This window comes from Petaurus breviceps, unplaced genomic scaffold (genome assembly GCF_028583685.1).
Source record: "Petaurus breviceps papuanus isolate PSGF00001 unplaced genomic scaffold, PetGlider_PUasm1.0 400, whole genome shotgun sequence".
NCBI classification, from domain to species: domain Eukaryota; kingdom Metazoa; phylum Chordata; class Mammalia; order Diprotodontia; family Petauridae; genus Petaurus; species Petaurus breviceps.
This window is the reverse complement of record NW_027186316.1, coordinates 6524251-6539095: the sequence shown is the minus strand read 5'-3', so window position 1 is coordinate 6539095 and position 14845 is coordinate 6524251. Positions and strand designations below refer to the sequence as shown.

The following is a 14845-nucleotide window of genomic DNA, read 5'->3' as shown; positions in this document are numbered from 1 at the left end:
TTCCTTCCTTCCTTCCTTCCTTCCTTCCTTCCTTCCTTCCTTCCTTCCTTCCTTCCTTTCTTTCTTTCTTTCTTTTTTCTCATTCTTCTTTCTTTCCTTCCTTTCTATCTCTCTTCCTATCTTCCTTTATATTTCTCTCCCTACCTTTCTTTCTCATTCTTTCTTCCTTTCTTTTTTTCTATCTCTTCATATCTTCCTTCCTTTTCCCCTTCTTCCCTCTCTCCTTTTCTTTTGTCTTCCTTCCTTCCTTTCTCATTCTTCCTTCTTTCCTTCCTTTCTGTCTCTCTTCCTACCTTCCTTTCTCTTTCCCTCTCTCCCTTCCTTCCATTCTTTCTTTCTCATTCTTCCTTTCTTTCTCTCTATCTCTCTTCCTACCTTCCTTTCTCTTTCCCTTCTTCCTTCCCTCCCTTTCTTTTCTCTTTTCTTACCTCTCTCTCTTTCTTCCTTCTCCCTGCTTCCTTTCTTTTCCTTCTTTTCTTCCTTCCCTTCCTCCTCCTCCTCTTTTTTAAAATTCAGGAATCTGTTAGGTGCCTGTCCTAGGCTCCAGGTACATAACTGGACAAATCCAAGACAGTCTGTGTCCTTGAGATTCCATTCTGTGGGGTAGGAGGTTGAGAGGAAGGAGGAGGGGATGGTGACAACACGAATACAGAGAAGTCAATACATGGGGTATATAAGGTAATAGGGAAGGGCCCTAGCACCTGGACAGGTAGGGGAAGTGGTAGGAAGGAGGAGGCCTTCCCAGGGGCCTCTGAGCTGAGCCAAGGCCAGTTTGGTAGCCCCTGTGCTACTCTGTGAAAGCTTTTCTAATCACTGGGAACTTTATTTTTTAGGTTTTTTGTTTTTCTTTTCTCTTGTTCTCAATTTCATATGTGAATGCCTTTCCTTGTCAGTAGTAAGTGAAATGCAGTTTCTTAATTTTTAAAAATATGAAACAGATTCAGCCAAAGATGCTGAAAAACATCCTCCAGAGCTCTCTCCCTTTTCCAATTCATCCTCTGCTTTCACACACTGTCTAGTAAGGGAAGGGGTGGCTCCCCAAGCAGAGACTGACTAATGAAGGCAGAATTCGAATCCGATGACAGCTCTCCACTATGAACGATTCATATGGGAACAAATGTTCAAGTGAGAAGGAACCTAAAAAGCCTTGCAAAGGTTTACAGCGTGCTGGGCACTAAATTGAAGACCATAGGGGACAGATAGTGTTTTCATTCCTACCGCTGATTGAAGGGAGAGGGGTCAGAAGGGAGAAGCATATTTGGAGAGTGAAGGTGTCTGAGAATTAGATTAAGGTTTCTGGACCACAGCTTAAAATAAAGGTATGATGGGCTCTTGGCCAGGCTTATCAAAAGCCTGTTTGCCTAAAATCTTGTGAATCTGATTGAGAGGGTTTTCAACTGAAAAGGAAAGGGGAGGAAGAAAACTGCCACTATGTATTGGTAATAAAATCTGTGGCTTCACATATTTATGTATAGATCTGCAAAGAATGGGCAATAATCAGGAAGAACTAGACAGTTCAATGCAAGGAAGTATCTTCCACCTGATTTGTGTCATTGAAATTTGGTGAGACTCATGATTTAGAAATAGGACTTTGGAAGGGGAGAGGGATAGGAGCTGGACATATGATTTCATTGGCCTAGGGAACTTCCAGGTGAGAAAACTCTCTACCAATACAGAGTGGTACCTTCTCTGCAGCTTGGAGTCTGAAAGAACTGCTTGGACCATTACTAGGCTGAGTGACTTGGCCATGGTCACACCATCAGGATGCGTAGGAGGTGGGACATGACTGGTTCTGCGTTTAAGTGGCTCCAAGGCCAGCTCTCTGTCTACTGTGCCATGCCTCTAAGGTATCCTCTGAAAGGGTACGCTTCATCCAAAAGGAGCAGAATGGGTAAGGGGAGGAGTGAGGGGTTGTGAGGAGATTAGAGTCATGTTAAGAGTCCAGGGACCCAAGTTGAGGGAGAACAAGGTAGAGAGGGTTTGTATGGGATCAGGAAGCGAAGAGGAGAATAGAAGCAAAATTTTCATGATAGTCTCTAGACCACGTGAAAAGAAAGCCAAATTACACAAGGCATTTGAGACTCATGGCATCACAACTCTGGTATGAAGGCATGATGCCTCAGTAATCGGGACATCTGCTGGAACTCTTTCTGTACAAAGCACAGCAGCTGGTAAATTCATGATTTAGCGATGGATGCTTTTGTCCTTCAAAAGTTGAGGTGGTAACAAGGAGGAATAGCTTTTCTGGGCTCAACTCAAACCAACATGGAGGGAATGTTTGTTGGAGGAGAAATAGCAGGTACTTTAGGGGGTCAAATTTCATGGTAGAAAAGGCAAGGAAGTTACACATGATTTTTTATGCAACCCAGGTTTTTAGTAGAGCACCTCTTTGGGAAAGCTAGGACAAAAATGGTTAATAGGGAGTCGAAACAGAAGATAAGGGGGGAGATGCTAAGAGTCTTCTCAATGAGATCAAGCTGCCTAGATCATTGGGTACTGAGCCTGCACCAGTTCCCCCCCTATGCTCAAGGGCAGGGATCCTTGTCTGACCTCAGCCCTATAGCAACTGCCCCTTTGGCCCTCAGCCCAGGTGGAACTGGAGGTGACCCACGGGAACTAGCCAGGATGTGCATGTTGGGCTGCTCTCAGCTGACCCTGTCCCACCTGAGACATTCGCTTACTTTTTCCTTCCTCCCTGTTCTCCCCTCACCCCAGTTTCACATCTGAATCTGAAGATCCCAAGGAGGGTACTCTGGACAGCATCAGCTCATCTCCAGGGCCCCTCAGGACTATATTTTAGGAGGAAGGAGAATTTCTCCAGAATCAGAGGGACAGTTGTGTCTAATAATTTTCCCTTTTGTGGGTAGATAGGACTTCCTATGGATTTTATGCCCGTGAAAATTTAGTATGGCTCTATCAGCCAAAAACAAACCAAAACCAACCCCCAGCTCTAAAGCACAAACATCAGAAAAACAATTATAACTAAACCCACGTTGGAGTTCAGGGTGCCTGCATCCTGGAGAGATGGCTTTTGGGAGCCGTCATCTTCCAAGAGGATCCCATCTGGTTCCTGTGTACTCCCAAAGTAACATGCTCACAGCCATCTCCTCCCACCAGAGCTACTCTGAGGCAGTCTCGGTGCTGAGACTGATAATGACTCTTGCTTGAGCTTTGCACTGCATTAAATCTCTCTCTGTGTCTGTCTGGAAGGAGCACATTGAGTCCTGTAACAGTTACCACCCATGGCTTTAGAAATGATGACAGGCACACCTCCTCCCTCCCAACCCCCCTTAAAGAACCAAGATGAGAGATGGAAGGAAAAACACTCTTTCTAAAGAAGAAAAAGAAAAGAAACATCGTTCAATTTGGGCTGGGAAGATTCTTGAGAAGCATGGGATGGAATACTTTGCCTTTCTCTCTTCCCCCAACATCCCTACTTCTCCCAACCCTGTCACCCAATTCACTGGGTCTGACCTTGGACGCACGGCTGCTCGCCTTCCAGGGTCAGTAGAAAGACTCAGTTACTCTGTATCATTGCTTCCATCACTCTTCTCTCCAATAATATTCTGATTGATTTAACCATGATTAAAGGGTGTGTGGGTCTTGACAAAAAAATCCTCTGATACTCAAAGAACTGACACATGATTGCTATTACTCTTACTGATCTTTAAAAGAGGGAAGGAAATGGAAGAGATGTCATAGCATTTGAGATAGGTAAATGTCTTGACTTTCAGAAGAGGGCATACAGGCTATGGGCTAGTGAACTTCAGTTCCTGGCAAACTCTAGACTATTTTATTAATGGCTGATTTGGAAGCTGAGATTACTAAAAACCCTCCTGGGTTCATCAAGATTGGGTCATGCCAGACTCAATCTCATTTCTCTTTTGAGCTTGTAGGTCAAGGGAGTACTTTAAATAGAGAATTCCTAGAGAGTTTCTGGATTTCAGCAAAATGTTTGACAACGTCTTGTTCAATCCTTAGGGATGAACTGGAGAGATGGGAGCTAAGCAATAGCGCAGTCACTGATGGGCCAATGGCTTCTTGGAAGGGGGTCCCTGATAGAAAACTCCAAGAGTTCACCCTTGGCATTGTATATTTTAGCCTCAGATGATGCTGTGGCTCTCCTGGTCTACATTAAAAGTAGCATAGTGCCCCAAAGAAGAGAGACAGCAGTTTCACTTTCTTTTCTCTTGGCTAGACTCCATCTGGGAGTCCTGTGTTTGGTCCTAGATTGTACACCTTAGGAAAGATAGAGACACAGTAGAGCATGCTCAGAAAAGGGCAGCCAGTGAGGACTAAAGGCCGTTACTTCAGAGGCCTGGTTAAAGGAACTGGAGAGAAGATGGGGGGGAGGGGCATGGCAGCTCCCTTCAAGTACCAGAAAGGCTGTTGGGTGGGAGTGTCTCTAGAGGGCACACTAATGGAAACAATTAGCATCAACCAAAGAGAGGCAAGGTCTGTTCTCTTACCATTTTGGAATCAAAATTCTACGAATCTTGAGGGTGAAATTCTGTCATTAAAGGTAGTAATCCTATCCCATGACAGCTGTCCAGAAGTGGACTGGACCACCTCTGAGGTCCCTCTGACTCTGAGATTCCAGGGATTGTAGAGATTGGTAGGTTCTTAAAATTTGCAGACCACCACTGGACAGTTTTTTGTTTGTTTTTGAGGGGGGAGGGCAGCACAATTGGGGTTAAGTGACTTGCTCAAGATCACACGGCTAGTAAGTATCAAGTGTCTGAGGCCAAATTTGAACTCACGTTCTCCTGACTCCAGGGCTGGTGCTCTATTCACTGAGCCACCTAGCTGCCCCTGTACGATTTTTTTTAAGTGTCCAAGTATTCATTGTTGATTATAATTGATCTTTTCCTCACTTTAACACATGTAGCCATTATCAATCAGCAAGCATTTATTAAATGCTAAGCTCTAATATAAGGTGCTGAGAATAACCAAGAGAGAATGAAACAGGAGTTTATTTTCTAATGAGGTATTGGGATACTGTAGCAGCAAGCACCCCAGCGTCCCCAGGGTATCTGCCAACACAGGTTCTTAGATCTGCTTTGTTAAAGGAAAGCAACTCAAAATGGGTTAACAAGCTTACTTTAATCAGTCAAATATGTATCGTTTACCTACCATGTTTCCCCGATAATAAGACCTATCCCGAAAATAAGCCCTCCCCTTACTGTGTAAGATTCCTCTAAAATAAGCCCTCCCCCGAAAATAAGCCCTATTGAGATTGCTACTGTAGTGAAGGTGATGCCCTGTGCTACACGCTACATTACAGTACCCTCTGTATGCACCGTCCCCCACCCCCTGTGAAACACATGCCCACTCCGAGCTGCATCCAATCAGAGCTGCAGCAGTGAGCACGTCATCCTGTTCTTCCCCAGTGATTTGCTTGCTGGTACATTTTTTTGTTCACATTTCCTTGTTTATTAAAATTGCTGTCAATGTTCATTAAAATAAGCCCTCCCCTGAAAATAAGCCCTCTGGTGTTTTTCTGTCCAAAAAAAATTAATAAGACAGTGTCTTATTATCGAGGAAACACGGTAGTTCAGGGGAAAGAGGTCAGCACAACGAACTTCAAAGTATACAGACAGAATTATCAAGACAGAATCAGATCAAGTAGAGAGATTTCCAAACTGTCCAACCATTACATCCATACCAAACAACATCTGGGTTTCAAAGCTGGGGGGCGCTGGACTATGGTTTTCCAGAGTTTCATCTGATCAAATCACAGAACGCTTCTCAAAGTGAGCCCCCAAAACAAAGGTACACGTCAGGGCTTATATAGCCTTCTCCTGGCTCAGAGAATCTACAACTTTCTTGACCCACTGGCCAATCGCAAAGTATCTACTGAAAAAACAAGCCTCCTGCCCCAGGCTCCAGGTGCACTTTAGCCTAGGGGCAGGGAAGATCTTTAAAATTTACATTCCCATTACAGATACATTGTTAGCAATATTATCTTTTTTTAAAAAATATCTCATTTTTTCCAAGAAAACAATTTTTAACGTTCGTTTTTTAAAATTTTGAGTTCCAAATTCTCTCCCTCTCCCCCCAAATTTAGAAGGCAAGCAATTTGATATATTTGATACATGTGCAATCACACAAAACATACTTCCATATTAGTCATGTTGTGAAAGAAAACACTGACCCAAAAAACCCCATGCAAAGTGAAAAAGAGTATGCTTCAATCTGTATTCAAACTTCATTATTCTTTCTCTGGAAGTGGATAGGCTTTTTCATTATGGGTCCATTGGAATAGTCTTGGATCATTGTATCGCTGAGAAGAGCTAAGTCATTCATCATTAATCATCATACAATATCGCTGTTACTGTGTATCATGTTCTCCTGGTTCTGCTCCCTTCACTTTGTATCAGTTCAAGTAATGTTATCTTTGAAAATAAAGGATAGCAATATGTATCTGTGTCCTGACCTCCATCTCACTCCCTAAAATAGATACTAATAATGATAGGTACTTAATACCAAGAAGCAGCAGACCTGGAGTCAGGAACTTCTGAATTTCAGTGTGACCTCAGATGCTTACTAGCTGTATGACCCTGGGCAAACTGTTTGCCTTAGTTTCCTCAACTGTAAAATGGGGATAATAATAACACCTATCTCCCAGGGTTGTTGTGATGATGAAATGAGATAAAATATATAAAGCCCATGGCAAACCTTAATGTGCTTTATAAATGTTAGCTCTCATTATTATTATTACTACTGGAATTATGATTTCCAGATTTTGAACTCTTTTTTTTCTTTTCCACATTATAGTACTTTATATTTCTACTAGAAAAATGTTAATGGTGATAAAAAAAAAAAACTACCTGCTTAGGTGCCCTGATGAAACCGATGCTAATCTTGGTACTCTTAGTCTTCCTTGCTTATTGTTACTGTTGCCTTTTGAAGGTACTTAAAGATAATCCGAATTCAGCGGGATCCAAGCAAATGCTATAAACTATATGGCAAAAGTGTAAAGGCATAATGATGTGGAGTTTGACGTCTTTGTCACTCTCTCATGTTTTTAATCAGGAGCCAACAGAGAAGAAATATACAAGCACTGGGAGTGGTTGGAACAAAATGTCATGAAGACCTTATCTGTGTTTGACTCAAATGAAGATATCACTAGTTTTGTTCATGGAAAGATAAGAGTAAGTGTCTCGGAGTCCTCTTAGCAGCAAAGCTACAATCCTAGTAACTGAATGGAGTCAGCAGCCTCTATATGGGGCTTCCAGGTAGCTTTGACTATGATTTTTCAAGGCACCTCCTTCAGTGACTAAATTTTGTTCATTCTGCTTTCATGCTCTCTCTCTCTCTCTCTCTCTCTCTCTCTCTCTCTCTCTCTCTCTCTCTCTCTCTCTCTCTCTCTCACACACACACACACACACACACACACACAACCATACCCTCTCTCCACCTCTTTCCTGTCTACACCATTGTCGTTGTTTTGTTCCTGCCTCAAAGCCATCCTTCTCAACACTGCCCAAGGGATCTTTCTAACCCACAACCTTGGTCATGTTATTCCTCTACTCACAAACCCATTGCCCCCTGGATAAAGTGTTCACTCCCAGTCCTGATGTCCCAAGCAACTCCCAGGCTTGTTTCAGCCTCCTACTCCAGCCTCATCTTCATACACCTGATGCTGTAACCAAGCCACTTCCCTCTTGAACAACATGCACAGATACAATACCCCCTTCATGGGTGAAAGTTATCACCCCCTTCTCCCTCTTCTCATAGCACTTTTCCTGCTTCTCCCTTGTGTCCTTATCTTACTCTCCCTTGTGTTCTAGTTCTTTGCATATGTTTCCCCCACTATCAGACTGTCACCTTCTTCAGAGCAGGGCCTATATTACATACTTTTGTATTCCCAATGCCTGGCACAATTTGTTGTACACATAGGTGCTTAATGTTAATGGGATAATAAATAATGGGTCAATCCCTCAGGGTTGCAAGGAGGCACGTGTGGGCACCAGAACCTGACCTTTCCAAGGAGCATTTTTATTTTAAAAGGGCACTTTTGTGAGTCCTTGTTCATGTTTTCCAATAAATCATCTGTGAAATATCCACTCAGTGCTTTAGGGATCTTCCACTCTTCTCATGATATTTTGTGAACAGCATCTATGGTGTCCCATCTCTTATTTGTACAACATGATCAACCCATATCCTTTTCTAATCATGTATGTCCTCAGTGATATACTTTACAATGCTTCTCACACAAAAGTCATTGTCACATGCTTCTGTCTCTGTTGTATGGGATGAGACGATATGGACCATTTTTGATCTGGACTAGTAAAGCTAGTTGGTGAGATCATTAAATTATTCAGTCTCTCAACTACTAATGACTTGGAACACCACTTTGGTAAAATTGCCAACCCCCTGTCCAGGCAAATGTTTATTAAGACCCTACTGTGTGCAGAGCACAGTGGTAGGCACTAATAGAGATGCAAAGTTTAGATAAGACCCAGTCCCTGCATTTATGGAAGTATGGTAGAAAACTCTAACACATACACAAAACACACTAATGCACAAGTATATATAAGAAGGTACAAACTGATTACTAGGGGAAGTGTTCACCCATTATACAGAGAAGGAATGTAATGCATTATAGACTGAAGAGGATCAGGGAAAACTTCCTGAACAAGTGTGAGTGAAGGTAGGAATTCAGCAGAGGAGGGAGGGCATTTCAGGCCTAGCTAATAGCACGAGCTAATGAAAACCAGAAGTGCCTAAGTCATGTTCAGGGCACAAGTAACTGGGCCATGGAGTATGAAGAAGAAACGAAAACTGTGAAGAAAAGGAGGTATCAGGTTGTAGGGATCCTTCAACTCCAGACAAAGGAGTTAAAAACAGATTAAGTGGGGAATAGGGAGCCCCTGACAATTTTTGAGCAGAGGCCACAGTAGGCAGGAGAAATTAGCCCGACGCTTGTATGAAGGATGGGTCGGAGGAGAGTCTCTTGCCTCTTGCACCCAGGTGGGTGGTAACAAGGTCTATTCTCTAGGAATAAGAAGGTAGAGATAGATATGAGAGCTGGAATATTCCCACGATTTGCTGACTGATTATACCCAAGAGGTCAGTACTGACAAACACCAGGGTTTTGAACCTGGGAAATTGAATGGATGATGTTACCACTGATGGAAATAAGGAAGGTGGAAGAAAGAGCAGTTTTAAGAGGGAAAACTGATAAACTTGCTCGTCCATGATTCCTTCGAGGGCCTAGGTGCCCCTGGTGCTCCATTGTGGGGCATGGAGGTGACTGAGTCCAGAGCTCGAGGCTGGCAGTACTGATTTGGGAGGCTGTCTCCATGGGGCTGTGAAAGTGAATAATCCACTTGCCAAGGGAGAAAATACAGTAAAACTGTAGCTTTATTTATTACCTTCCAGGAAGCAATTAGATTAAATGCATTTTCAGAAGCTCTTTTTCTCTCCTTTAGGGACTGATTGCCGAAGAGGGAAAAGATTCTCTTGTAAAAGGTGATGATCCTGAGAAATTTCGAGAAGCTCTCATGAAATTTGAGAAATGCTTTGGTTTAGCCAAACAAGAGAAGTTGGTGACCTATTATTCGTGCAGTTATTGGAGAGGACGAGTCCCTTGCCAGGGCTGGCTCTATCTTAGCTCCAACTTTCTGAGTTTCTATTCTTTTTTGTTGGGATCAGAAAGTAAGTGGTTTTTTTGTTGTTCTCTACCATGACTTTGGGCTTTGGGACTGATAGACTCCTTGGGTTTTTAAATATGTGTGCAAGGCAATTGGATCAATATGTGCGGGTAACTGACTTAAAGCCAGTATAACAAATTACTAAAGAAAACCTATCTCCATTTTGGTTCCATATTCTCTTCACCACTTTTAAGGTTCAATAACGAAGGAAAGCAGAGAAGGGAATAAGCACTTATTAAGCATCTGTTATGTGCCAGACCCTATGCTAAGTACTTTTACAGACATCTCATTTGATCCTCACAACAACACTGGGAGTAGGTGGTATTAATATCCATCCCCATTTTATAGTTGAGGAAACTGAGGCAGACTGAGGTTAAGTGACTTGCCCAGTATCACACAGCCAGTAAGTGTCTGTGGTTGGATTTGAACTCAGTTTTGTCTGACTCAAGGCCCAGTGCTCCATCAATTCATTACACCACCTAGCTGCCAAAAAAATCTATGTAAATGATATGCTTAAAGATTTTTAAAATTTATAAAAGGTCACATCATTGAAACTTTGAGAATGGAAGGAAGAGTCTTTCAGGTCTCTGATTCAGGGAGAATTCTCTTTTTCTTTTTTGGAGGGGGCAAGGTAAGGCAAGGCAATTGGGGTTAAGTGACTTGCCCAAGGTCACACAGATAGTAAGTGTGTCAAGTGTCTGAGGTCGGATTTGAACTCAGGTCCTCCTGACTCCAGGGCTGGTGCTCTATTCACTGCATCACCTAGCTGCCTGAGGGAGAATTCTTAATCGGGGAGAGAGATAAAAGATCAAATAGGCAATTTTGATTACATCTAATCCAAGAGGCATTTATTAAGCACATACTCTATGTATGACACCATGTTGGCCTCTAGGTACACAAAGCCAAAAGGAAATAACTATCCCGGCCTTCCAGGCTCTTACCTTCTTCTGGGGGGTGCAACATATGCACAGATAAGGAAATGCATGATGGCTTAAGGTGGGAGAGAGCACTCACAACTGGAGGATCTGGAGGCAGCTCATGAATTGATCCTGGAAGGGGGCCAGGGTCTCCAAGACACAGAAATACAGTAGAGGGGCAGCATTCTCAGTCATGGGCAATAAACAGTCTATGGGCATAGTAGCAGAAGTATATGTGCTTAATAAATGCTGGTTGGCTTGTTGATTGATTGGTTGACAATGGGATAGCTGGAATATAACAAGGGGAAAGACAAGTGAAGAAATATAAAGATGTAGCTTGGCCAGGGCCAGGCCTAAAGCACCAGTACTCAAGGTTTACACATGCCCAGAGAGTGGCCTGAACCTCACAAGGAATTTGGTAAATATACTAGGGCAATGCTCGAGGCTAGCATATTGAACTATGGAGACTATTTAAAATTACAAGCTGACTGTGCCTGTTTTCCAAAGATGATGTAACCAGCCTACTTGGTCCAACAGCCCTACGTCTTGTAGCCTCTGAGAAACAAGACAGGAAGTGCTACAGAATAGGATTTTTTTTGTTGCAGACCAGTGATTTCATCAGTATAGAGAATTTCTGGTGAAGGAACTCCCTCTGCAGATGATGATGATGATGATGAAGTTGTTAATGGCTACTATTTCTATAGTGCTTTAAGATTTGCCAAGCTCTTGGCATATAATGTCTCTTTTGATCCTCACACTAACCCCGTGAGGTATGTGCTATTATTATTCACACTTGAGAAATGAGAGAGTAAGTGACTCCTCCAGGGTCATACAGCTAAGAAGTTGACTGAGGAAGTGGGATTCAAACTCTAGTCTTCCCAACTCTCCAGTCTAGTTCTTTCCCCATTATACCAAGCAGCCTTTGCAGATCAGTTGATGTTGCTGGTCCTCCATTCTTGAAGGAGACCAATGACATCAGGAGGGGGATGTCTTGACTTACAAGTGAATTAGATTTAAGTGAGGCAGGACTGTGCAAAGTCATCAGCCTCACTCTCTTCTCCAGAGTCATCAGGGTACAGTGGCAAGACATACAGTGGCAATGGCCCTTGGTGCAGTGGGAAACCTTGGCCTTTTTAAGCTAAGATCTTTCTTTCCCATGTCTTAGTTTGTCTGAGGCAACACCCATTCAGTGATTTAAGACTGGGTAAGAATTGAGACAAAAGGAGACCATTTGCCTTCACAGAAGAATCTATCTGGGAGCAGTTTTTGATCAGAGCAGAAACAGTTGCTATTTATACTCACTCTGAGCCATCTGAATCCTAACCATGAGCACACGAGACTTGGTCAGGAATCTATTTTTGGCCAGTCTGTGAGAGCCCAAGTTTTACTGCAGATCTGTATCTCTTTGCCAAGGGCTGTTCTGAGGGCATTGCCCTAGGGATGATGTCAGAGATAGTACTTGAACCCAACTCCCATTCCTCAACTTTCATGCTGCCTCACAGCAACAAGTGCTACTTAGAAATAAGATAAAAATTAATGAGAAAAAAATTCTGGTAGAAAGAGGCTGAATAACAAAAAATGGCTGTATACACATGTATGTTTTTAAGGTTTCATTTACATTTTTCTCTGATTGCCCTGATTATGTGTTCATAACGTTTTAACCAATGTTACATCCTAGAATCTAAGCAGCATTTTCTCCACACAGCTAATGGCTATTCTAAAAAAATTTGATTAACTAATAAATGTAAGTGAGAAATTAATCACATCTTTGCTTAACTCATCTTTGCAGTCAAACTTGTTATCTCCTGGGATGCCATCTCCAAACTTGAAAAAACATCCAATGTCCTTCTTACCGAGAGTATCCATGTGTGTTCCCGGGGGGAAGATTACTACTTTTCCATGTTTTTGCACATTAATGAAACATTCCTTCTCATGGAGCAGCTGGCCAACTATGCAGTAAGAAGACTTTTTGACAAGGAGACATTTGAAAATGACCTAGTCCTCAATGATCCTCTTAAAATCACCAAAAGGTAGTAACAGTCCAATTACAATTGGTTGTGTTTTTTTGTCTGTGCCTTTTGAAGTGGGTTCAGATCTGCCTCTGTGGGATTTGTGTGTGCCCCTGGCCATATTTGTTATCCTCTCTAGTTCTACCTCATCTTCAGTGTGAGTGGATTAGGGTAGGTGCCCCTAAGGTCCCTCCTAACTCCAGTAATAGCTGATGTGATTTGGTTTTTATAGCTATTCTATGTGATAAATAAATAGCCAGAGAGACCTTATTATCCAGAAGCTTGGGCACATTTCTTAAGTGACTTGCTCATAAAGATGGAATGTGTGTCCCCTAGGAAATTCAAATCCAGGTTGTTTTGCCCTTCTGCTTCTGAACTCTGGCCATTGTGGCGCACTGCCTTTTCTAGCGCCCATTGCCACAAGTTCTTAATTGGTTTGTGCCATAATGGTACAAGTGTTGACTGTTGGCCTCATTTCACCAGTATACACTGACATGCTTATTCATGTATACTTCCCTCAGAGTTGTGTCTTTATTCTTGGATAATTTTTCTCTTGAGATGTCACTGTGGTTAGATCAGATTTCTGAAACACTATGGCTAGGGAAGTATCTCTCTATAGGCTGAGGCCAAGATCTGCCCTCTGATACCTTACAGGCATTTGGGCAGCTGTTGGTTAGTTATAACTGCACTGCTTTTCATTGAAATCACTTAGGGGTTTTCTTCCAAGGGTTTTTGCATATTTAACTTGGTTAAATCTGCAATTCATTCTTGGATAAATGTGTGGATTGTACCTTTTCAAATGGATTCTATCTGAGCTGTCTATCTTGTCCTCTAATTTTGGCTTGTTCCAAGGCTTAACATCTTGCTTGATTATGCAGGGAGAGGGAGAGAAAAGTAACAAGAAGTAACTGTTGGAAGGAACTTCTGACTATGAAGGTGAAAGGTGAAGGTTGTACATATGAAAAGAGGAGAGACCTGTGAGGCACATTCCCCTTTGACTCCTTGGGATTATAGACTTTAAGATTTAGAGGTGGAAAGAACCTTGGAGGGCTGGCTTATCTTGCAGAGAAGGAAAACTGAGGCCCCGGGAGGGAAAGTGACCTGTCCAAGGTACTCAAAGGATCAGAGTTTTAAAACTAGAAGAGGCCAGTTAGTCAAAGCCCCTTATTTTACAGAGTAGGAAACTGAGGCCTAGGGAGGGGGAGTGACCTATCCAAGGTACTCAAAGGATCAGAGTTTTAAGACTAGAAGAGACCCCAGAGGTCATTTAGTCAAAACCCCTTATTTTACAGAGTAGGAAACTGAGGCCCAGGAAGGGGGAGTGACCTGTCCAAAATCACACAGGTGATTTTGTAGTAAGTAGTAAGTAGCCCGCTGCTCAGCAGTACTGGCTAGACCAGAATAAATAATTTCAGGGTTCTGTGGCTCACAACATACATTAGGCTTGGTGCATTTGCCCCTTTTCTCTCACCACTAAGATAGACCTGAAATCCAAGATTGAATTTAATTGTGAACCTGTGTGTGCTAATTTTCTATATGCCTTTAAGGAATTAGTCACAGGGATGAGACATTTTGTACCGTACACAAACATTAGTGTTACATGTTTCTTAATAAGAGGTAAGTGCCACATCCCAAGCTGGGGGACTGAAATCTCTATTTGTGTTTGCTTTCCATTTGATTGTTGTCTTTACTATTTACGTCTTGTTTAGCTGTTAAAAGGTACTCTTCAAGGTCTTCTTCGGCTTTTTCTTTTCCTTTTTTCCATTTCAAAAGGGATCTGTCAAAAATTTACTTAGCTCCTTAGTCTTTGTTTAAAAGGAATGTAGCAAATGAGTTTTTTGCTCTGCATAATTTCTCAAGAGCGTCTTTTCAAAATTACATGCTTTTAAGTTCATTTATGAGAATGCTAACTTATTGAAAAGACATACCCAAATGACATTTCAAATGAAGGGAAAAATTAATATAATTTGCTCTTAATGTGCATCAGTATAATTTTGAAACATCTTATCAAATTTTTCCTTTACCTGGGCCAGGAAGATGCGAAAAGAAAGAGAGTTTGGCCTTTAGTTTGTCGATCCTATGATTTCAGTGGTACAAACAGCTACTGACTGGTATTGTATCTGCCACCTTGGAGTCTTAGAATTGCCTGGGGACAATGAGAGGTGGAGTGCCAGACCTATGCTCTCCCAGCCAGAATGCTTCATAGGTGGCCATCCAACCCTGGTCTTTATGGCTCTGACCCTAAAGCTGGCCCTTTTGC

The 14845-nt window shown here is 42.3% G+C and overlaps 2 protein-coding genes across 2 annotated transcripts in view; one reads left to right on the top strand and one right to left on the bottom strand.

Annotated features, from left to right (window-relative positions):
• Positions 1 to 14845, top strand: part of TBC1D8B (TBC1 domain family member 8B) — a 116705-nt gene that overhangs the window by 60542 nt on the left and 41318 nt on the right. The window contains exons 3-5 of the mRNA XM_069100471.1: positions 7036 to 7154; positions 9438 to 9663; positions 12366 to 12606. Of these exons, the coding sequence (XP_068956572.1) occupies positions 7036 to 7154; positions 9438 to 9663; positions 12366 to 12606 (586 nt within the window). The remainder of the gene's footprint in view (positions 1 to 7035; positions 7155 to 9437; positions 9664 to 12365; positions 12607 to 14845) is intronic.
• LOC138171013 (NTF2-related export protein 2-like) overlaps positions 1 to 14845 on the bottom strand; it is a 296615-nt gene that overhangs the window by 279088 nt on the left and 2682 nt on the right. The gene's annotated exons all lie outside the window — the stretch shown is intronic.